At 43.8% G+C, this 25,727-nt stretch overlaps 1 protein-coding gene across 2 annotated transcripts in view; it reads right to left on the bottom strand.

Moving 5' to 3' along the window:
* tmem132e (transmembrane protein 132E) overlaps positions 1 to 25,727 on the bottom strand; it is a 294,983-nt gene that overhangs the window by 39,467 nt on the left and 229,789 nt on the right. For both annotated transcript variants that reach the window (XM_069539842.1, XM_069539841.1), the window contains exons 3-4: positions 11,409 to 11,549; positions 3,066 to 3,258 (exon numbers count right to left, since the gene is read on the bottom strand). In XM_069539842.1, the coding sequence (XP_069395943.1) occupies positions 3,066 to 3,258; positions 11,409 to 11,549 (334 nt within the window). The remainder of the gene's footprint in view (positions 1 to 3,065; positions 3,259 to 11,408; positions 11,550 to 25,727) is intronic.

Here is a 25,727-nt window from a genome sequence, read left to right as displayed (position 1 = left end):
AGAAGCTAATGGCAGAACCGCCGCCTCCTGCGCTGCATCGCCCTCCCTCTCTTCTTCTTTCCTCAAAGTCACGAGGATGTTTTCAGAGGCTCCGTGTTATTAGTGTTCTTAAACGAGCTGCAGGCCTCAGGGTTGATTTAACTTTACCTGGAACCGTTTCTCCTCCAACTTTCTTTCCTCTCTGAAAACTTTATAGTCGGGGTTCATTCCACTTTGTTATTTCTATAGAAGTCAATGAGAGAATGATTTGTAACGTCAGTAAACATTTTTTCAGAGGAGCTGATTTCTCCGTCTCTAGTTTCAAGTCGTCTTTGTTGCAGCGTGATGTTCAGACACCCTGTGATTGACAGCTCATATCGTCCAATGGGTGGCAGGTTGCAGGTGTAGGCGGGTGTGCGGTGCAGGGCTCCACCCCCAACTCTCACAAACTCACACACACACACACGTGTGGGTGACGTCACGGTGGGTCGATTCCCAGATTTAGCACAAACTTCCTGCACTTTACGTTTCATCACAAGTTTCAAACTTTGCAGAGAAACAGCAGCATCCCTTTGTTTCTGGTTCTCTGGTGCTGGAAACAACCTTCACACTTCCGTGCTGTGGTTCCTATAATCTTACATGAGGGGGCGTAACATCCTTCATCTGTGTTGCCTTGTAACCCGAGCGCGTGGTGTTTGTATCTCGAAGACAGAACCAGCCTCTCTGTATCAGCAGTTTCAGAAAGTGCTGAGATTTCCCTCAAGCTGTCAGCGGGCCGACGGCTCCAGCTGAAAAGTGCTGCTGGATTTTGCATCTGCCACTGAGGCGACAGTCGAAGGACGAGCGACTTCAGAGACTTTTTTGTTTTTCGTGTCGCATCGTCTGACCTCACTCGTTTCTGTTTTAAATGCTTCATCGCCTCGATGTGACTTAATTCAACTATCGAACTGTGAATTATAACTTTGAACTGCACCAGGACAACGTTCAGCTTCATGAGGGTCAGAGAAGAAACGTGTCGAGCCTCTTCACCACAAACTGTCCCATTACGCCGCTCGACGAGACGCCATGATGATAAAGGTTCTCCGTCCCGTCGGCGTTGACGGCGCCACCTGTTTGCAGCTCATCAATCACGTTTCATGGGCGTTAGCATTGTTTAACTGAAGCACCTCTCTCAGTGGAAAGTACACACACACACACACACAGCGCCCACCTCCAGGTCTCCCTCACATGTGGAAATCAATAAATGTTGTCTGACGATGTAGGTTTTTAGTTTCAGCCCGCAGCTCTTTGAGAGTAACAGTGAGCTGATCTGAACCTGGACTCCGGTTTAGTTTTGAAGTGAATTGATGTTCTTGTACTGTTGAACGTCAGTGATGTCTGACAGACGCATTAGAGTCGATCCCCAGGTTGTGAAAACTTTCTGGGTTCCTCAAGCTTCACAGGGATTAGTCCTCAATGTGTAAGAGACGGGTTATATTTATAAAAACAAAAAGTTCCTGCAGGAAGACTACCTTTGAAATTCCTTTTCAACTTAGAAGACCGGAGACAAACCCCGATCCCCTTCCTCCGTCCCGTCTTGTATTAACACGATTCCTCTGCTTAGCGATAAAACCACGCGGCGCGGTGATGTGCGGAGCTGAGGCGGGAGGCAGCGGACTGAAAAAAGCAACAACACGTTTCTGCCATCTTGCTCCGGAATGTAAATTTTTACACGGGGAAGTTCACACGACCAGAAAACTCATTTTGCATTGCAGCTGAACACATCTGGGTACAACTGCATGTTAATCCCAAATGTCAAGGGGAGCAGAGATATAAAGTGAACCTTATGTTGCAGCAGATGTGCTGTACACAGAGTCATAACGGCAGCTCAAGTATATTTAATGAAGCTTTAGGTGCAGAACACTTGTAATTATGCAAATATGAAACACATAACGGCGCCGTGCGATTCGTATATAACGCGGCAGACCTTTCACTGAGAGATGGATGAGGTTATATTTTACAACATGTGTGTATTTTATGACATGCAACACACACCGGTGCTGCAGGTGACCACCGAGCTGCCCTCACACAACACCTCTCTCCTCCTGCAACTGCTCGACATCTACTCCTACGTCCAGTCTTCTAGATTATTTACCACGCACGGTAAATTTTTATGAACTGATATAATGTGCGGTTGGATTTTTATTTATTTTTTTGTCTCCGAGTTTTGCTAGAGGGCGAGGGAGGGCGAGGGCGGGGCATAGCCGGCGGTGCTCGGTGCCTCTTGCTTGATTAATTTCCCTTTGTTCCCATAATCTGTTTACTACTCGCACTAATTGCCACCTTTCACTAGGCGAGGAGACGAGCCCAGATTAAATGAGTAATAGACACGTTAGAGTTCTGGTTCTTCAGCAAATCATCGACGATAAGGTTTATTTGTAATGATGAGTACATGTGGCCGGGTTACGTCTAATGCTCGTGATTTAAAAAATATTTATTTAATTTCTATTTAATCCACACTTTTAGAATTTAGGCTAAAATTATTTGTTTTAACAATCTCCCTGGTCATGTGTGTACAGGAAGTAGATTGTCTACGCTGCAGTCAGTCTCTTTGTTGCAGAAAATACTGCTAACGAGAAACAGCAATGAAGAAATGTAAGAGCAGGGATTTCTTTTCTAGAAGCAACAACGAGGCTGAAGTGGCAGAAAGTGTTAGCGACGCTCTACATTCTCCGCTGGTAGTCGAGACTGTTACCAAAACGCAGCTCTGGAACGTTCAAACGTAAAACGAGGACATCAGCATTTCCAAGCTTCTCTGTTTCAGGGGCTGAAACACTCGTAAAGGCAGAAACTGTCTTCGATTCTGAATAATAAGGTCTGTGCAAAGCAACAGCTGGTTTTGAATTCGACACACGTCTGTGCAGGTCTGTTTGAAGCTGCATGAACAAGATCAGGACACAGACGGATTCATGGATTCTTTTCTAAAGGACCATTAACAGATATATTAGTGCAGCTCTACTCTGTAATAATGTGCAGTTGTAGCATGTCGACGATAAACAGTTTTATATTCATGATGTTTGTGTTAATCCGGCTGTTCTTCCACTCACCATGGCCAGAGGGATGATGGCCTGAATGTCCCGCTGCACCACCGTCAGCTCCGTCACCACCTTCTCTGAATCGGGAGGCGGGTTCTGACCCTTATAGTCGATGTTCCAGTTGATCCTCCGGGTCACGGAGAGGCTGGTGAAGTTCTCCATCTCGAAATCCAACTGCATCACCTCCACGTTGCCCAACACGTCCCTGTTGTGCAACAAAGGCCCAAATATCACTCACAGCCAAATGTTCCTGACAACCACTGCAGAGTGAAACAAGACAGTCTGGCCACGCTTTCATTTCTGGTAATGAAATCGTTGACTGGATGGTTTTTAATTATTAAACGTGCCATTTAGTGAGCTGTCGACACGCCGCCCGGCAGTTATTTTTAAAGTTTTCCTCAAGTTACCCTGGAGCTGACGAAGAGAAGCCGAGGATTCATCACGGCTTCAGAGCACAGATACTCGTCATGTGTGTATTTTTATACTTTCAGTATTTGTGCTTTGTTCAACTTGATCCGTCTGCGTCTAAATCTCCTCAGGCAAATTTCAGTGTGAAGTAAATATCCTGGTGAATGAACTTTCACCGCATGTACTCTGGATGTACATCAGATTTTCAGAATAAAAGTTCTGGCTCCAGTCAGCGTTCTGCATTCAGCTCAGCTCACACAAGTTATCGGACACGTTCTCTGACGAAGAGGCTCGTTCATAACATTTCACTCAGTCAGCTGCGCTCTGCGCTCCGTCAGTCAGTCTGATTGCTGGATCTCAGATTTCCTGACAGATACAAGGCAGTTAATATGGCGGAGGGATCTTAAAGGTCACAGTATAACTTTAACAACGTCGTGACTCGCGAGCAGAATACTAACCTCCGTTCTTTCTACTCACGTAGATTTGATTGCTTGGTGTGAAAAATAAGCAGCGGAGGCAACTTTGATATTCAGTTCCTGAAAGAGACGTTTCACCATATGAGTGGTTTTTATTAATCGAGTTTTATTGTCGAGTCATTATGATATGAAGTGTTTCTGTGTCCGTGCCGTTTGTGGCTTCATTAAAGGAGCCCCACACTTTACTAATCGCCCCATTAAGAAGCTAATGAGCCAAATATTTCCCTCAGGAGTCAGTGGAGACCAAAACTGAGGCAGAAGAAGAGTCTGACCTTCAACAGGTGACTCCTGAATGAATCTTTAAAACATGGGAAATCTGCATCGGTGTAACCAAACTCAAAATGTCAACTTCAATCTTCAGTGTCGTTACAGATTTACGTAAAATCAATTACCACTTTTAATGAAAATCACAATCTCACCCTGACTGTACCCAAGCGTTTTATAAGCCAAATGAAAACACACTGAAATCCTTATTTATCTAAATGATTCCCTGGTAAATCTGGGAATTGTTTAATAAAGTGTCCATTAAAAAATATTCAGATCTGCACCCTGTCATCCAGTTTCAATAAAATCGGTTCTGAAGTTTCTGTGTCATCCTGCTAAAAGACAAGTAAACACACAAAGTTCGATTTTAATTTGTCGCAAATATATTTCATAGGAGACCCGACTGGATTGTGTTGATGTCCTGATGCGACAGATACAACTGTCCTCCGATAAGTTGGTGAAGAAGACTGATGTGACAATAGACCTGTTCATTCTTTCTGAAGGTGTTTCCACTCGTGCCTTCGGGCTCTCGTTAAGCGACGCAAAGTGAGCAGAAGTGACAGATTTCTAATGGCAGCGCTGCTTTGATGGCGTTATCAAGAGTCATGAATGAATCAGTGATTGTCTCTGAATGAAAACAGTCGGCAGGTCTCGTCAATAAACAATCACTGCTCCCTAATCTGTCTCCCTCCATCTCTGAGGCCTGAGTCTGGAGCCTGTGAAAGGAGATTGCAAATTTTATTCAGCCCCTCACTTTCAAAATAACCGTAATTGCGCTGGCTGCAGATTTGCTTCTGAGCCGTCGATAACCTTAGTAACCTGATTGTTCTGACGGCCGTGGACACTGGGAGCGTTCTGTCGTCGGGAGTGAGGAAGGCGTTGGCCCGGGATCCTCCACATTTTGCTCTCACAAACATGACAGTGATGCAGCGGTGATAACAGCCTCCCTGTTATGAAAAGTCTCTTTTCGGGGGCTTGTAATCCTCAGATTCAACAAGCTTAACATGAAACCGTCTCACTGGTGGCGAGGGGGCAAATTAAATCTCTCTCCACGCGTGACGAGAATCAAACCCGCCCGAGCTTCACCTTTAGTTGAAAGTGGAGCGTTGCCGTCTGTCCTTCACAAAAGCGGAGACCCGTCCCACCATTCGGCCTGAGAGCCTTTTAATGAAAGCTGGATCAAACTACCCGCTCCACCCTCCGCCCACAGAAGGTTCCTCTGAAGGAACACCGTGATGAGATCTCGGCCCATTTGTCTCGACATCACTCACTGAAAACAAACACCCCCGTCTGCCTGTGACACACCAAAGCTGTCATCAATACGACCCACTGAAGTGTCAACACGTGCGGCCGCTCAATACGCCGCCAGCTGCCTCCACGCTGCAGGAAAGTGATGGTCACAAAGCAATGATCCGGGTTAGAGGGCGCTTTTAAATCCATGTGGAGTAAATTATAAATCGGTGAAAAGAAAAAGCAGAAAAATGACTTTTCGCCTCCACGTTTCTCGCAGTGATCTACAGTCACACTTGACATTTTGACACAATGTTTGATATCTTATTCAAAAGAACAGATTTAAGGTTATATCACATCGCCGACTGTCTGCACATCCCCCCCGGGTTCCATATTTACTCTCTGTTTTAGGTTTTAGTCTCTGTGGATTTCCTGTTTCCACATTGGGACTTCAGAGAACTCAACGTTAGTCAGGGCAGCGTGGCGGCGCGGGCGGTTAGCAACAACGTTCCGGGTTCATCGTGGCGTGTTCTCCCCGCGTCTGCGTCTCCTCCACAGTCATTAAGGTTGATTGACCTCCGAGCCGTCCAGGATATAAACCGAAGGATAATAGATTTTGGGCTTGATATGAATAATGAAGCCATCCGTCCATACTCTGTTAACTTCGTCCACATCTTTTGCAGATTTGTAGCCGATTGAAACAGAAACAACCACAAAACACGAGGAAACCAATTCAAGTTTTTGAGGAGAAACTTAACGAGTTGGTAAATTGGATCGTCCTCCGTCGCCGCCATGTTTGTTGGTGTCAGAAACTCGTTTCCTTCCATGAGGCAGAAATGAGCCGTTAAAAATCAAAAACATTTTCATCCAGATAAAAGCATCATGATATTTTATGATATTAACATGAAATCACTGAGTGAAGCAAACACATGTTTTCCTGTTCCAACAGCAGCTGCGTTACTGAACTTCATTCAAACACCTCAATGGGATTAGAGCATGAACTTTTCACCAACATAATTAATTTTGCATGTGTTACCCAATTAATGTCACTCGAGTCGCTGCTGAGGTTTGAGAAGAAAACAAAATAAAGCCAAAAATAAACCATCATTCAAAAGAGGCGTTTCTGTGAACTCTGTGATCCGGACACTATTCCCCGAAGCTTTCATGGAAACAGACGAAAAAAACTAATGATTCAACACGTTTTTTAAAAACTGGTGGGCAGTGAAAAGTTAAATGGTTGATTTCGTAGCAGAAGACGGAAGTAAACACGGCTGAAGAAAGACGAGCCTTGTCTCCGTTAAGTTAATGATCTGTCGAGCACAAAGTATATATTTTAAAAGCTGTAGCTTGGGGCTTCATCAGTACTCGGGGGGGATTTCATTCTTTGATCAGAGGTCTGTTTGAACTGATTAATAGGGAGAGATCATTGGATCAAAGCACAGCGAGGAGAACTACAACAGCAGAAGAAGAGAGACGGTGAAGAGAGGTTCACGGTTACAGTCTCTGATCAGTCAAAGCTAAATATAAGACTCGGAAGAACTCGTACCATTCGATTACCAAGCCTCAGCTTTGATTTGATCACGTCAAATATAGAAAGAACTGTGTGAGAGCCGCCCTTTAAACACAAGCAGGTCGAGTCCGAATCCACATCTGTATTTACGCCACAGTGACGCAACTGTGCTCTTTCATTTGCGTTTCCTTTCCCGAGCAATGAAGGATCCAATGAGTGGATCTTCCTCGGGCCAATCAAACGCATCCCAGGATTCATTTGATGTCGCTGAGGCTAATGAGCTAGCTCTGCGAGCGGCTGAGCCGCAGTGCGAGCAGTGACTCGAAGCAGCTGATGATGCGCTGGTAAGAATGGGAGAAGGTGGCGGACACAAACAAGAATTCTTCACTAGATCGGATACGTAACGGCCCAAGATGGAGATTAGCTCATTGCATTCAAGGCTTCTCAGATTCTTAGCATCATCACATTCACACTCCTTCAAGTCTTTATGCTAAGCTAGGTTAACCACGCCTTGGATTTACCCAAATGTTGCACACTTACAATCTAAAGCACCTACATTCAGCCACAGACGGCCAGAGTCACTGTCCGCTGCACCTGATGCGACTTCCATTTTTTGGGACGACAAGATAAAATGTCCGTTGTCTTCATCCACCCCTTCCTTCAGGGTCACGGGGGACTGGAGCCAATCCCAGACATCGTCAACCCTGCACAGGTCGCCGGCGTGTTGCAGACATTTTATACAATAAGTTGTTTACTTGCATGATGTCATAATTTAAGTAAACACACACTGGGGAACATTTATTGTCCTTAAAAACTCGTTTTTTTCCCTGAAGGAGAAAATAGATGGGTGGCTGAATAGAGTTTTTGTCAGCCTGTTTATTTGTCCTGGTTTGGAGTCGATATCGTGGCACTTTAAATGTGCTCTGGGTCTTTTGTCGTTTCATCTCCTGTTTAACGTTGAATTATTCAGAGCACAAAAAAAAAAACCCAACAACACAAGCGTCTTATTAAATGATCCACGTTTGTGTTTCCCTGACTCGCGACAGTTGTAATGCCACAGCACGTTTGAGAACATTTCTCATTTGAAACCCATTGACCGCAATCAATAATGCATCGGTTCACGTGGCGTTATCAGGGAGCTGCTGTCGGACTGGGACTGTTCCAGGTGGACGTTTACAGGAAGCAGAAAAATACGTTTGGAATTAATCCCAGCGTTGACTAAACACTGAGCTGATGAAGAGGAGATGAGTGAAGAATAATAAAGAGGAGAGGAGACTGATGAAGAGATCAACGTGGCGCCCTGATGGGAAAACACTGTCACCTCGTTTCCTCCGACTCAGGTAATTTAGAGTAAACAAAACCAGATGTTCAAACAGAACTGGCGCTCAGATGTTCGAGTGTGTGTGTGTGTGTGTGGTTGTCATCAGCGCAGGGAGTGTGTATTTGTGTTTGTTCGGAGGGGGGGGGGGGGATTTGTTTGCTTCTTAAACACAAAAACACATATGAATGAAAACAATTACTAAGAACATATTAGAATTCGCCGTATTACTCCGTTTAAACTGGGTAATTATGGAGACGATCGTCTGGAGGTTTCATGTATTTTTGGGCTCATTACTGTAAAGTGTCGGAGTCTGAGGCGGCGGCGGCGGCGTGTAGTTTTTCTTAGAGGAAGGAAGTTGTGCGGCTGTGAGCCCACTCAGACATCAAACACAGAGGAAAATAGGATTGAATGCTCTTCCTTCATAAAACAAATAAGAATATAATCAAAAAGCAACGCTGCAGGGGACGTGAGTGCAGTCATTGTGAACCATTAAAATACACAGAACGTGGGTTGCACGTCTATTTTTGTCAGTTTCTTTATGACAAATTAAAGACGCACAAGAAAGTATTTGAATCCCGTCACATTCATGCAACTTAATTGGAAGGAATACATTTATTTAGCTCGTAGACGTTTAAAGCATATATGCAAAATATTATTTTTAGTCTGACTAAAGTAGAAACTTGAAGCAAAAGCATTCACTTGAAACCATCACCTCGATTTGACTGACGGCTGAAGTTGCTTTTTCAGACGTCAGATGTGAAGATGAGTTGATGTCGAATGTTTCTGATGAAGTTTAAGAACAGAAGTTTCCTTTATGTGCAGAGGAAATTTTAAATGAACCAGTTCCAAAGCCTCGTAGATTAACTGGGATCTGATGATTTTATAGAATATGATGTATATAGAATATAAAATTATATAAAAGCAGTTCAAAGGAGCTCAACTTTAAACATCTACTGAAAACCCAACGCACATCCGATGGAAGACTAAAACATGAGTACTTCTACTTCTTTTCATACTTTAAGTACAGATGATACATGCTTTTACATACGTATGTGTAGTGGAGTATTTTTACTTAAGTGAATGATCTAAATACTTCTTCGACCAGTGTGAAAATTAGAAAACAGCAACAAAATCTTCTCATTCCAACAACAGAGTATGTGTCATTGCTGTGAAAATGACTCATGTGATTAATTTTCCTACACAACCAGACTAGAGCCACTTTGTGCAGGATTTGTAAATTTCCAGCTTTTATGTCTCTGACTGGTGGAATCAGAAAAAAAACCCCCAGTGTGACACACAACAATGCATCTATGGATGAAAAGCAGCATCTGGAGGGTCCCAGCTCTGCTTCCTGCCGACTCATTCTTCCACATCAGTGACTCACAATAAGTCGATGCTCTAATCATTTAGAAATATATATGAAAACAGAAAAGTTAGGAAAATAACTTTACTTTAGGAAATGGGTTTTCTGCTAAAGTCGGTTTACGTAATAATAAATAGCTGGAGATGTTTTTGCCAGTGACTCAAAAGAAGAAAAGCATCAGGATTCCTAAATTAATTGGGGAGATGTTGTGTTCAATGTATTAAAGTCCTCTTGAAAACTCTGCAGCGCTCCGATACAAACGGAGGATTCATGCAGACTCACAAACAGCCGCCCGATATACAAGTGCTGTGAGGCAATTTCACAACACTACCCTTTTCACCACAGAGTCCTGAGAGGCCCGAGTGCGTTTTATACAAGAAGATTTCATGCTCATGTTCAATCAATTTGATGTGAATGAAGCATCAAAAAACAAATTCCTTCCGTGGCGCCGCTCTCTCTGAGTGGAGAGGCCCATTGTTTGGCTGTTTGGCTCTAGGTGGTCACAGAATTGACTGAGTTTCTGACTAAATCCAGCGTGACACACACTGTTTCTCAGCCCAGGCTTGACCCCCTACTGGACACTTCCCACATTGTGACAGGGTGGCAAAGATTACATGACATGGGTCATGGCCGCCACTGAGGCGCTAAGGAGTAAACAAAGGAGGGACTCAGTTTTCAGGTAAGGCCAGTCTCTGTGCTCGCATTCTGCATCTGGGCGTCTCGTCCACGCGCAAAGTGCAGATTTTTGAATAACTGGTCATCTCTCTAACTATGTGGGGACATTTAAAACAGAGAAATGAAACGTTTCCCACTGAATGAATTCAAACTATGGCAGTAACAGGGGTGCACGTGCACATGAAGGTCACTCTCACGTGCAACAGTTACAGGTACACACACTAAAGAACCACAACTGCTGCTAAAAACTATGATCTCCGACTATCTGCATGTTTGGTAAAAACATTATGGACTGATAAAAATGATCTCTTATGTTAATTAATTTGTTTGCATCTGCACCAATTTGCACACACTCATAAATATCAGTCCCCTAAATATGTAATAAAGTACAAACAATATTGAAAAACACTCGATCTTACAATTTAAAATAAAGTAATACTTGCATCCACCTCCCATATGGATCAGCACTAACATTAAATAAGTTCCTCCCTGAGCCAAACCACCTTCCGCCAAGTTCTGTGAAAATTCGTCCGGCAGTTTTGCGTAATCCTGCAGACTAACGAGCAAAACGATGACATAAGCTCCTCGATGGAGGTAAACAACAACTGCATTGCGTGAAAATCCCTCAGAAACCATGAAGCTGCTTTTACTGAGTTCATTACTGTCCCGTGAGACACTGCAGGACGGTGACTGGCTGTTGTCTCCACTTCAGAGGAACTCTCCATAATTACTGCTCTCAGACATGATCTTATCTCAAAGTTATGTTAATGTCCGCCGCCAGAGTCGTGCACCTCATCCCCCCACGTTCACTGAATTAACGGCAGATGTAGTGAGACTAAGGAGATAACATTCAATTCATTAAACTTTGCGCTATAAAGCAGAGGGTGCTTTAGTCACTGCCGTTGGCCAGAGCTGTATTTTATCTTCCGTAGCTCCTGGGGCATTTACGAAGAGTGGTCGTGCATGATTTTTAAAAGCCGCCTTTTAATCAGAGAGAGAACTGAGACTGTTTCGCGCTGGGAAACCTTTGCTCCAGTGTCTTTGTGCAGCAGAGGAGCGAGGGGCTGGGATGGGACGGTGTGTTCAGGGTTGGGGTCTGTTGACTTACCCCTGCTTGACTCCTTTGTTCTTGTTCACGTCGATGGTGGTAATGGAGTGCTTGGCGCCGGACTGCACCTCCCAGTCCACCTTCCACTGGGCATTCTTGGACTTGGTCTGGAGCAGGTTCACCCCCTTCTTTGCTTTGACCCTGCAGCAGGAAAAAAAGAAGAAGAACGGGACGAGTCAGTTTTATTGGAGGCTGTGATTCATGGGCGAGGTCAGAGGTGAACGCCCTCCGTGTGCGGCAGACCTCTTTCTCGCATTGCGTCACGGCAAAAGCAATTCCACAGATGAATCAATAACAGAGATGAATGAAGATGACAGAGCGATGATACATGAGGGCAGAGGAGCAGCACTGCTGCAGGTCACACTGGACATTTATTCGCTATAATTAAACACCTGAAAGCCTTCAAATCCTTATAGAGGGAACTTTTTCTAATTACTTTTAATGTGGAATTTCCTAAAGACACAATATGATGATGCTTTATTGGTTTGGAGGTGAGAGCCTTCGTCCTTAACCTTCACCTCCGGAGGGAGAACGTGCCGTAGGTGCGTCACAGGGCAGCAGCTGGAAGGATTTACATTTACTGCTCAAGGACAGTTCGAATCTGGAAACTCACACAAACCACTGTCTCTTTTTATTTTCTGTGTTCACAGTCAAATGTCCAGAATGTGAGACACATAATGAAGAATTTTATTTTTATATCATCTTGTTATGATGATGATTGAATTCCCAACTGACAAATAAAACATGTACAGATAAAACAACCAAGAATGATATACAATACTTGTATTTAATACTACAATATGTATTTTCCTATTCACAAACACTCATATGTACTAATATACTTAAATAAATAAGTAAACTCTTACAAAATATGCATGTTACTCTTATTTTTGCTTTTAATAAATTTCAACACCGTCTCTTCTTTCGCTGTAATTTCAACATTTCTTTTTTTAACAGTTGTCTTTTTAGATTTTATTGTTTAAACATCAAATTGTCTTAATATCTTTTGTTTCTAAATGATCAATTTCATGTAAAACACCTTTGAGCTGCATTTTATTCTGTTCCAAGTTTATTTTTTAAACATTTCACAGTAACGATGATTCAATTAATCAACAAAATGATCCAACAAATGATCAGATTATTAAAATGAGTTAGTTCAACCGAAGGGGGAAGAATTACCGAGTGTGTTACACACAACCTAGATTCACACTGGAAGTAGTCATGCATGCATGTGTGCACCAACTTGAACCCACGCATGCAAACAGATGCATCCATACATTTATAATGTCCGAGGAGAATATGCATGTTCCTGCCTGCATGTGTGCAAACAAACTGATGTACGTGCATTAATCTTCTACAGTATCTGCAAATATTACATCTCACATGCATGAAAAATGAATGTGCCCGCGCTCCCAATGCTGTGCTGTACATGAAAACCTATGAAAACTATAAAATGAGAATTTTTATTTTTCATTATTCATTTGCTGGTTCATGTATAATGTGTGTTTTAGTTTGTGTTGCTTGCTGCCCGTGTTCAGACACCACATTATATCTAGAAAAAGAAATAAAGGATGGAAAGAAAAAAGATAAATACATATTAAGAAGAAAGAACGGTTATTGTGCTATTAGGACACTAAGCTCTGGTATTGATTCTTATATTCATGAATTTTCAGATCTATATCTTTTTTACATTGACCTTTTTACCATTATAATCTATTTACTTTAGCGGCGGCCTCCACGGAGATGTAAACCTGAAACATCAGGAGTTCAATCAATAATGAAAACAATGTTGAAAGTGTTGAAAGTTGCAGGAAGGTTTTTTTTTTTTCTCGACATTTCTGTTTCGTGAACGTTTAAAAAAACCAGCGTGGAATCATCTTTTGTGAGAAATTGTTCGAGTTGATATGATCCAGTTTCCTTTTAATGTGCATCACAAAGACGGATCAAATCAGCGATGAAGAATCTGAAATGACAGCCGTCCTCTGTGACTTTATCCAGACGTGCTATTACGTTGTCCACCGGCAGAATACTAAACACCAAACGGCAAAAAAACAAAGTCACTAGATTCCCGGTTATTCTGCGTCTGGTTATTTGACCACAGGGACTTTCGCCCGACTCCTGCTTGATGGAGACAAATGGCTCATCTAGCGAGATGCAGAGGCAACAGAGATTATTGATCCGTCTCATTTTCATGAAATACAAGACGGAGATGAATTATTTACATATCTGGCTTCTGTTTACCTGCTCTGTGCCATCAAGACAACCCACTGATAACAGGACCGGGAGTGATAATACGTTTGAGCCGCCTCAGATTCGTCCTCACAGACTCTAAGAAAATGTTTTGAATTCCATATGAAACTCAAAATGGTAATAATATCCCATCAGAGCGTTTCCACAGGCAGGCTCCCCTGGACACACTCATTGGAAGTATTACCTAAATCACATTTCCTCTCCACTGCCTCATCTACATTCGGCCGAAAGTTTCAGGCTCTTGAAACATCTTCCGAGATTGTTCCATTTATTCCTGTGACAGATAAAAAGTCTGAAGTCCCACTGAGCTGTTTCCATTTGCTGCACTAACATGCGCTCGGTGCACGGAGCGCTCATCCGTGATTCGTGAAAGCAACCGACTTTCAGCTGCAGCCGTCGCCTCGCCTCCGTCAGTCAGAGGAGGATCTCAGCTCAAACAGGATCTGTACTTTATTGTTATTCTTGGTTTTCTACTGAGGACATTTAACCAGCGATTAAAGAAAACAAGCTAATAACAATTACTCCATATCAACAAATGCACGGTGCAATGCAGCATACCACTGCGTCACTGTTAACTCCGAACCATCTGAAATAATTGTCTGACTCTTCAGTTTGGTCCGTGTAAATGGAAGGAGCTGCAACCAGCCACCAGGGGGCGATCAGGATGATTCGGCTTCACTTTTTGGGGAAGCTGTCATTTCATCCATCCTGACATGCAGTCTGTGGTTAAACTCCTTCATGGGTGAGGGATCATGGGTAATTCAGGGGTTTATCATGCGGCCTACACTGGAGACAGGGATTGAACATCCGACACTCTGGTTAGAGGACGATCCGCTCTACCTTCTGTACACACACAGGTAAACAGCAACATTATTTAGATCATTTATATATATTTCAAAAACCTTCATGTTGTGCAGATGCAGGTCCTCTGCTGGTACATCATCAGATCAGTTCTTAATTAAGTGATGGATGAGTTCTGACCTGCTTCTTCCACAAATTAGTTTTTAGAGTACAGACTTTTAAATGGCTTTCCTCTGCATCACATGGTCTTCATCTACATAATAATATTAATAATATTAAACATTTCTTACGGGGCGAGGTGCGTCGCACTGAGGGAACTCATGACTGTGTGACCTAACATACGAGACAGCTTCTCCGTTCACTCGTCACCTGCAAACACTTTCTACCCTCTTTGTCTGAAATCAACAATAAAAAAAAAAGGTTGCAGCTTTTTCCGTCTTCTTTCATCAAATCCTGCACATTAGAGAAAACACGGTAATTATCGGTTTCAGCTCCGTCGACGGGAGATGAAACAGAAATATGTAACGTTTAAGAAATCATCCTGATGACGCGTGTTCCCTTTGATGTAAGTCAAAACAGGGGAAACGTTAAAAAACCCTCAGACGTTGGAGGTGACCTAGTTGCTGCTTGATTACTGGAGCTTGTAAAAACACTGATCACACCAGACGATAATTACACCTCGTTGTCGGGTATAACCATTTCCAGTGCGTTTCCTGGTAAGGAAGTAACCCTGATGAGTAATTCTGTGTATTTATATTCATTAGCTCCGCTCACCAGCAGCTTTTAAAAACCACTACATATTCATCATCATCTTTTGAAAGAGCCTGGTTATTGTGCAGAAGCCATGTTTTTAATCAGACGGCCCTTTTCACAGACTCCGCTTCATTTTGACGCCGCAAATGAGACGGGATGAAGCACTTACCCGTGGGAGCGCCGCATGAAATCGGGCTCCCCATTGAACAGTGTTAATGCTGATTAATCAAAGGGCATCGCAAATGCACGGCAGAAACCAGCGATAACACACAGCCCGAATTCTGAGAGTCTCCACGAGCCCCGCTGCTGCTGCTGCTCAGGAAAGAGTGGAGAGGCGGCGTGAGACACTTCAGCCGAGACAGAGCCATTACTTACTCAGTCCACACAGATGCCTTCTGCCATGGCAACGCCTATTAGACTGTGAGGTGGCCGATAAACACCGGAGCTCCTGGTCACATTCCAGGTGTGTGAGCTGCACGTTCACTTTCCTGCTCCGCGGCTTCCGATGGCAACAACATTACATAAACCGCTGCAGCGACTTCCTGGCCTGTTGTTAAAACCTATTTTGCAATTCAAGTTTGAAGGAGACATATTCTACTCATGATGCTCATAAATTCATAATTTGAATAAGTGTTCTTACATGAAAGTGTTGCTGCACTGATGTTCTTAAAATACAGAAATGCTGCAGCTCCTCCTTTCAGCCTCTGTCTCAAACACTTGGTTTCGGCTCCTGTCTCTTTAAGACCCCGTTGTCTGCTCTGATTGGCCAGCCGGACCCCTCTGCTGTGATTGGTCGACCATCTCTAGCTCGTGTACGAATTAACAGCCTCTCGCTTTACTTTATGTTCCCTCTTAAAATGAAGCTGCTACCCGTGTGTTACGTGAATATCATGTGACATCATAACGGCACAGAAGTATCTTCAGGAGTACTCGTAGTCAAAATCAACTTTATCGTCTTTTCCACCTTAAGTTCAGGACATAGACATGTATGAGTACGCAACATATTAGAGCAGTATAAGTACTCAAAACGTAGTACAGAGTAGGGGACAGTATGCATATATAACAGGGTGGTTCTGTAGTTTCCTCTGGGGGAGAGGAGCTCTCTTTATCACAGACGTTTTAAATGGAAGAAAGAAACTGTGAAAAAACTCCCTTTAAAAGAAAAACTCCCACTGGGACCGTCGGACCGACCAATTTGTCCCAAACTCAACATGTTCAACAAAGGAGATAAAACGTACGTGACACTAAATTTAGCAAACAAATCATTAAAATCCTTCTCGTCACTGTTTTGTCCGACCTTTGTTCCACTTACAGCTTCCCTGTCTCTTCCTTGCAGCTCGCTGCAGCTCGCCGTGTCTCCGTCTGCAGCCGAGCGCTGGGCTCGTCCTCCGCTGGGCTCGGAGGCCATCGTCCTCGTGACCCATTTATGACACTTGCTGCCAGAAATCATGTCAACTGGCTGCCACACGCTGTAATTTAATCTAACTGGCTGCTGTTAATAAATAAAGTATGAAAACCAAGACTAAATCAAATTATAGCCTCCAAGTCTTTAATTTTTCCTTAATGGACCTCTGGAAGAGTATTTATTGAAAATATTTGAAGAGAACGTCCCCGCAGGCAGAGCGGTGACAAAACTGGCTTTTTTTCCCCCCACTGTGTAATGAAAGTCACGGTAAGAATGCATTTTACAATTTAATTTAATTTTATAATAGAATGTCAAACTCTACGTACTGTGCAGGGTGAGTATGAATTTAAATGCGTGCATGTTGACGAAAAGCCGAGTAGCCGCTGCAGACACTGGAAAAGCAGCAGTGTAGCCTATGGAGCTTATTATCAGCTCTAACATTCGTGTTCACACTTCAACCTGCGTCTCCTGATCCAGTTCGGTTTGACCTCTTTAAACCGAACCCTCCGTCCAGGCCGAGCCGAGATGAGTCTGATTTCCTATTTTCCTCCGCACACTAACCTGTCAAGTGTTTCCAAAGTTATGTTTTCCCAGCACGCTCTGCTTCAGGGCCTTTAATCAAACTCCTTCCTTCTTCCTAAAAAAAGAAAACCCGCCAATAACCACTTACAAATTTCCCTGGCACTGCAATGATTTCCCCGCAAAAGACGGCAACTCTCGTGAGCGACAAACACGGATACACCCTCGGATCAGAAGCAGCGATCTTATCAATCATCTCAAGCACTTTGATATCTCTGGAATTTATCTTCGCTAGTAAACAGCTTTGAGGTTTTTTTTTTTTTTTCCTACACAGCTGGAGAACCAGAGCCGCGGTGCGTCTGCCAGGGACGGACTTTTTAATGGGAGACTCCGAAAATTAGAAGAGGAGAGGAGCTGGGGAAATATCGCAGAGCAAATTACAAATTTGAAACCGCAGCTGCTGGTTGGTGCGCGCTGATCTGATTTATTCCTCGTAGGTGAAAATGAGCAAAAGCGGCGCTGTGATAAATACGGCTCCTGGAAGAGTGCGACACAGATAACAACAGCACATCCCTGGTTGTCGAAGAATTTCCCCCACAAAGGAGAAGTTCCCACCGGACACTCAGGCAGAACCAGCTTTGTTCCAAACGCAACAAACACAGAATAAAGTTAAATTCTACCAGACGAGACGAGTAAGCTGGGTAATTATAGCAGAGATCAAACCCCCTAATGCTGAGGTGAGATAATATCCTGCTAAACGCTGCAGTTACACAACGTCTTGATCGTTCTTAAGACTAATTCTTCTTCACCCCGAGAGCCGGAACTGTTTTATGGAGCCAAACGTCTCAATGAAACACAGTCTTAAAGGGTAAGGCTGCTTTTATTCTGCAGCTGTCACTGGTTCCTGGTGTAAAATCTGAATTCTTCTTAAAAAAGGTCAGAATTTTATAGTTTTCTTTTATATATAAATGTGGCTGCAGCCGGGCACGGTCGTTGTTTGAAGAGGTCACGGAGAAGACCATTTGCTGGGGACTATTTTCAGCCGTGGATGAATACAGAGCTTCAGGAAACAGCTTTGAGGACACACTACTCGTTTGTAGAGTTGGGTTATTATAGTATTTGTACAAAGCTCATAAGAGATGAATCCTCCTCTCATCTCCGTCCAGGTCTTCTCATGCAACACGATGCTTTTTTAATGAAACTTGATCTTTGCACGAACATTTCCTCAATTGCTTTTTTTTTTTTATCCATAAAGCTGGAACCTTTTTTAATGGAGCTCCGTCCACCATTTAAAAATACTTCAATTGATTAAATCTTTGGTTGCAGCGTGAGTACTTTCTATAGGACTGAATACTGTGCTTCACAAATTACTTCTACAACAATGATCCTCCAAAAATCAAAAGTCCTCCCCGTCGGCAGCTCTTCAACAAAATCAGGGTTTTTGATGAGACTTGACTTTTTGCACAAACGCTCCCTCGATTGCTTTTTTTTGCCCTTAAAGCTGGAACAATTTTATGGCGCCCGTTTGAACAGGCGGCTCCGTCCGCCATTTAAAACGCTTTGTTGCCCCATAATTCCAGTGTTGTCACAACAGTCAAATCTTTAAAAACAGAATTTATCGTTAAAAACACGGTCGCAGCTGCAGACTTTTAGAAAAGGTTACAAACGTGGATGCACACTGAGAGATCACACTTGACTTTCAGCAGCAGGATGCATGAATGATGTGGTTTAAGTGCAGTGCACGGACGGAGCACTGTAACAATGTGGTTAATTTCCTATACGCAATTAAGCTTTGACTACACAAAATATATATTTATGTATAAATAATCTCCCGCTCCTTTGAGTCTGCATTGAGCAGCTGATGCTCTGGTTTGTGCCTCAGGAAGCAGAGAAGCAGAAAATGAAGTATCTTGTGACGCTCTGTGCCTGAGCACGGTTTTATCTCTGTGTTTCTTCATCACATTCAAAGGTTGCCTGAATACGTGTGACACCGATGCACTGAGGATTTTTTTTTTTTTCCTCCTCTCCGATGGATTAACCTCACGCTGGATGTTTTTTTTTTTTTTAGAAGATTTTCTCTCTCCTGCCGCTCGCACCTTCTGCAGCTCAGGTCTAAACTGTGAAGAATCGCTGCAGCTGCTCTTCAACCAGGTTTAATTCTCACTCGTCTCCTCCATCAACATAAATAAAGATATTTTCATTCCTCACATGTAAAGAACACGTGATGGGATTTGAATAAAAACCTTTAACGTTTCTAAATCCCAGCCTGTGATGGTTTCATTATATTGAAACAATAAAACTTTAAATTACAGCAAAAATAAGAGTTTAATTATTTTAAATCTTAACTTTTGTGTTGCTATTAAAGTAATTAAAGTTATTGCTATTGAACCACGTTGTTTCTTCAACACACACTGTGAAAACAAGAAACACCTTTTAAATAAGCATAGAAAAGGGAGAAACGGTCAGAACCATTTAAATAGCGACACAGAAGATGGAGAAGACTCATTCCGATGTTTTTTCATTCTACACAAGAGAAATCCTCACACAATCATTTCCCTCCACTTGAGGTGACAATCACTAAATGATAACGACTGTTCTCTCCATTCACCAACTCGATCTCCAGCCCGAAAACAAAATTATCTTTTTGATGAGACTTGATTTTTTTTAAACCAACGCCTCCTCAATCTTCCTCATTTTCTGAGCTTCTCCGAATGTTTCATCTGGACACAGACGACCAGGACCTTCGTCCCTGCGTCTGCCAGCCCCCCCACCCCCCCCCCGGACAGAATGGACTCTGGTATTTGGCGTTCACCGATTGCGTGTAAACAAACATCTGATTGCGGAGGGCAGCGACAACAGCCCGCGATCGGGGAGCGAAACCCCCGGTGGACGGCGCCGGGCTTCACGGTTGTCCCTTTAGCGACGCACAGACGAAGGCAGAAAAGTAAATAAACAAGTGAAATGTCAGTGCTCGGTGTCTCGGAGGCTTTCGCTGCACTCGCTTTTGCATTTCAGCACAAACAGGCCTCTCTCCCCAACAGCTAAATTTGGCCAGCAAAGCCTTTTTCCCCCACTCGTGTGCCGGCAGAAGCTCCATTAGTTCCTCTGAGGCGGCACTTTACAGACAACTTCGCCACTTCTGCTCCTGCAGACACAACAAATTCCATTTCATGAAGATATGTATAATTCAGAATAAGTGCAGATTTTTATTTGTCCTTGGCCAGTTGTGGATGTGGTGCTTTTATGTGTCCAGTGACATGTAGTTTATTTATTTACACACACGCTGCCGTGCACCATGTTTCAGCCTCAGCGTGCTGCTGCTGCTGCTGCTGCTGCTGCTTCGCTGCGTTATGTTTATGGGTTTTTGTTTAGAAGCATTAAAAAGTTTAGTGCTGGTTTTCAGAACTTCACTGAAGCGTTCATTTGACCCGACATTCAAAACAAACACTAAATCATTTCTCAACTGCCATAAAAACTGAGCATGATGTAAAACGAGGACCGTAAACAACATGGACGTCCGTCGCGGCGCCGCCTCCACTCTCCCGGTCACCGAAGTTCACAGACTATTCTGCTTTCACTTGTCTGAGCAACTTTAAAAACATGTTGAAGAAACACGTTCACAAAGGAAACTGTGTGATGCACTTTATTTTTTTATATTTCCCGTCTGTTTAAACTTAAGTTAGCGTTGTCAAAACCACTGAATCATTCAAATGTATTAAAATATGAATATTATTATTATTACATACTATTATTGCTGCAGTTCATGTTAAGTATCAGTGCAAATATAATATTTATGACTTATGACTATTATATGATGTTATACAATTAAATTAATAATCAAAAACAGAATCATTTATTATACGTTTCAGTGAAGTCTGGAAGTTTAAATTATCTAAATGTTCTTACGGACACAAGTTTCTGATGTTTAACTTATTGAATCCTGAGGATGTTCTGGATTTTAAAAGTATGATCGTCTGCAGAATGTGGAGTTTTCAGCGACACACTCAAGGTAAGTTTGGTCGTTGGTTTTTAAAATGCAGAATTTAACCACAGCTGTTAGCAAAGACGACAGGGTCAGTAACACTTGTAATTGATTCAACCCATTAATGCTCCTTCGGTCCCTCTCCCGGTGTTAGCGGCTCTAACGTGAGGACGTCGGGCGTTACCATGGCAGCGTTGATGCAGTTTTAATCACGGCGATGTGGACGGAGCCTGAGTGTTGGTGATTTATTGTTGAAGTAAACCTGGCAGCGACGGCAACACACTTTATCAGAGGACCTGTTTGAAACCAGGTCTGAGCTACGAGCAGTAATAAGTCACCTTTCGCGTAGCACCGCGTGTACCACGGATATTATATAGCAGTAGTACTGTGCAGTAGTACTCTGATTCTATCCGGTGGTTTTACTAGAGTTTGAGTTTTGAGAATATTCGACTCACATGACTGTTTGCAATGGTGGAGAAAAACAGGAAGGAGCCAGCGTGTGAATGTTGAGCTGCCTGAGCAGAAAATATGGGATGATTGACAGAGGAGGTTTGTGTTTCCTGGTGTGTGTGCGTGTGTGTGTTTGTGTGTGTGTGTGTGTGTGTGTGTGTGTGGCTGCAGGGGGCTTGTCAGAAATCTAGGGGGTCGGTGCCCCTGCCTGCTCTCTGCAGGATCCCGGCGTGCACTGGTCCACAAAATAAAAAACCCTTTTTTTTTCTTTGCAGCTTCTTTGGGAAACAAACAAAAGTTCAAATATTCACTGTGGCTCAATAGAAAACTGCAAACTTCTGAACAGACGGCGAAGATGATCAGTAGAAAGAGCAGAGATGAGGATGTGATGGTAATTCCCTCGTCTGCGACATTCCAACGTGTCTGACAGAGACAACGTGCGGGGACGCCGCTGCAACGTGTGGATGAAACATAGAGAAACCTTCTCCTTCAAAAAGCTTTTTGTTTTTCGCCTCTGCACAAATCCACCTTTACTGTGTGCGTCTAATTCCATCACCTCGTGGGCTCGAGAGATATCACAACACGCACACGCAGCTCAGCGACGCCGGGCCGCAGCAGAAAGAAGAGGAGGAAGGCCTCGTGCAGTGTGCTCGTCATTATTGCCCTGAGACAAGAGAGGTGTCAGTGTCAATACGGGGGCTGCACAACATTGTCAGTCATGACGACTGGAGCAGCCACAGATGTTCACTTGGCACAGAGACGCACGACGCTGCGGAAAGAGCTAACGCTCATTACGCGATTTCAGACGAGAGGACGCTCGTCTAACTGTAAACAGAGCGGCCTGGCCATGCGAGAGGACTCAGCCAACAGGGACGTAATCAGCCCGCTCAGTGATTCAGCCGTTTCTGAGAGAAATAAAAAAATCAGACGGGCTCCGATGTGTCAGTGTGGCCCAGAAGTCAGAATTCAGCCTAAACTGACAATTCACTGGAGGAGAAAAGTGGAGTGGAGAGCAGGACGAGCGTTTAGTTCTTCTGATGAGACTCTTTTCTGGAGCTGCATGGAAACATAACCACAGCGCCTCGAGTAATACGGCTCCGCGACGGAAGCAAAGAAAGGCAGTGGGGTTTTTTTTTTGTTTTTTTTTTTTAGGCTCCGCAAATATTTGCAGCGTCACAGAGGATCTCGCTCGTTGTAGCAAGTCTGGCGATGTCTGTTGCTATGGAAAAGATGGAGACAATGTAATTACAGTGTACAGGAGAGGGGTTTTAAAAGAGGCTCAGCCTGTTCCTTTTAAGTTTGAGGATCTTAGGAGTTTAAATCTCGGCCGTGCTCCTACTCGCTTTGCCTGGATTCAAAACACAATTACAGGTCTTAAAGCAGAGGCTGTTTGTCGCTGCAGCAGCAGATGAAAGGGTCGCCCCCCCCCCCCCACCCCCGCGGCTCTCCCCTCCTGTGGTTCAGGAGAGGTAGAGAGGGTCGTCCACTCACCAGAGGGTCGGTGGTTTAATCCCCGGCACCTGCAGTCTGCATTCTTAAGTGTCCTTGATCAAGATACCAAAATACCCCAAATAACCCAAACCCCAGCCTGAAGCCCCGACAGCGTCTGAACGGTGCGTGAGCTCACACGTGGACCACATCGACAAGAAGCTAAAGCTTTTGTCAGCTCAGATTTTTTGGGATTGGGGAGAACTGTGTATTCTGTCTTCACTTCAATGTCTGTCTCTGTGCAGTAGTTAAGTAATCAAAGTACTCTAGAGTACTGCAGTGGAGCCCGTCAGTCCCCTTAAAGTCAATCAAGCTGCACCTCATAGATATCAACTCGTCTTAATTAACTCGTTTCTTTTTTCATCAAGATCCATTAACTGTTATCTGGGAAATCAAATGTCCAAGAAAAACGTCCTATTTAAAAATGTGAAGAGAAAATGAAAATGTACGTCAGCGTTCAATCCATCCTCACGTCTCATCGTTACAGTTTCTCCATTACAAATGTTTTTGGTTTCACTGATTAAGGTTTTTTTTTGAAGTCACATTTACTTTGAAATACTACGTTGTTATGTGACGGAGTGGAACGTGTGGTTTGATGATGTCACCGCTGCACTGTTGCCACGCCACCATAACATCCAGCGGATCATCAACACGCTGCCGTGAGCCGCGTGTGGTCGGGTGTGCAGACGTCCTGTCTCTAGTGCTCAGGCTGTCGGGACGTTAAACACATCAGACTTAAACTGTGATTAATTTAACCCCGGAGGAGTCTGAGGACGAGAGAAACACATCTGAACTGCACATTTAATTAAAACCATCGATTCTACTGATGCAACAGTGACTTAACTACATTAGCATTGGGGAGCAGGTTATTCTCTGTGTTAAGGTATCTGTCGATTCTTTTTTATTTTTAACGATCAGTTCATATTATTTTCAATCTTATAAAAACCGGAAGAAAAGCAGCAGATCCTGTAATTTCAGAAATGTTGTATATTAGATAAAAAACATTTTACATGTAGCGGTGCACATACAAGGCCCGACGGCCCCTTCAAGTCAATATAGCTGCACCAAATGCATTATTTATTAAAAATGTCCTGCAAAGTTAAATAAGTGGATCAGCAGCAAACTTCCACGTCTCGTTTCCTGATCCAAACCACTTCCTGTCACCAAGTCCCAGTTGTTTTGGTGTAAACTTGCTCACACACACACACACACACACACACAGACAGACGGGGGGTGAACACATAACCTCCCTGCTTGAGGAAATTCAAGTTAAATCAAGTTTGAAAGTTTTTCGTCGCAAGTTCAGGACGAAATGACGACATTTCACAAAAGTCCCCTTTGTGTCTTCGCAGCCCGGAGGACATGTTGATGACCTGATCCTCGTGTGTGAATGTTTCAACATCAAAGCTCGTCTTCAGATTCACTTACGTCATCTGAGCGGCTACTGTCCGAGGGTTTGAAACCCGAAACCACACACACACACACACACACACACACACACACACACACACACACACACACACACACACACACACACACACTCTCTAGAGACTAATGAAGTGATCAGCACGCACCGGCCTCACTGTGGATGACATCAGTGGACTGTGGTGAAAAGGCGTCTTTCATCCATATTTCATGAACCTCTCACATTTCCTGCATCTACATCATCAAATATAAAGATAAATAAAAAAAACAACAACACATTTGTTCCTAGAAACTCAAAGGAAACCTCGTCTCTTTCATGTCCCGATAAAAAGGCCGAGTCGGAGTTGAACACATGTTGAACACAGATCCTGACACATGCTTTGAAAACACTATCTCCTTTTACTGCCCCCCCCCCCCACCCCCTCAGTGACACACACACACACACACACACACACAACAGCGTGTAGGCGGCGGCAGTGGGCGGGCATCCTTTCTGAAGACAATTATTCTAAGTAGTCTTCCCATCAGCCAGCGCCATGAGCAGGAGAGCCTCGGGTGAGCCAGAACCTTTCTGAGGAGGCCATTGGGAAATGGCCACTGTCCAATTTATTTGATAAGGCGAGCGGAGCTCAGACCTGCCAACCGACGCGGGGCGGAAGAAAACTGAGGTCGTGCTGAAACCTATCCGCTGACATTTCCAGAGTTCGAATCACTCTGCATACAGTGTGATTATAATAATACTCCAGCTGACTTCAGGTCAGACATTCAAAGTTCAGGGTGCACCGAGCGACTGTTAGCTCGGAGTGTTAACGCGGCGACTCGGAGATCGAGCGCAGAAATGTACGTGTGTTGCTGTTACTCGGTGGAGCGTGAGCGGCGGTGATTACTGTACAGTGGAAGAGGGCAACAGAGCAAGGTACCGACAACAGGAGATTAAATTCACACATCATGTGGAGCGGGGGAGGGGGGGGTGCTCTCAACTTTTCCCTTGAGGAACTTCTGTTTCATATTGGACAGCTCCGAGTAAAACTAGCTCTCTCTGGAGATTCTCACCCACACAGGCGCCGGTATAAAAGAAATGCCATCCGTCTCTGGGGACACACACACACACACACACACACACACACACACAGTTACAGGAATGATGCCTTCACAATAAATAAATAAAACTTCACAGAGGAGCGGCCTGCAGCGTTCTGTCACGTGAGGCTTTGAAGTGATCGCACCGAGCACGGATCCAACATGT

Source organism: Paralichthys olivaceus, chromosome 15, assembly GCF_024713975.1.
Source record: "Paralichthys olivaceus isolate ysfri-2021 chromosome 15, ASM2471397v2, whole genome shotgun sequence".
NCBI lineage: Eukaryota > Metazoa > Chordata > Actinopteri > Pleuronectiformes > Paralichthyidae > Paralichthys > Paralichthys olivaceus.
Note: the sequence above shows the minus strand (reverse complement) of the source record. Positions and strands in the feature narration are given on the sequence as shown.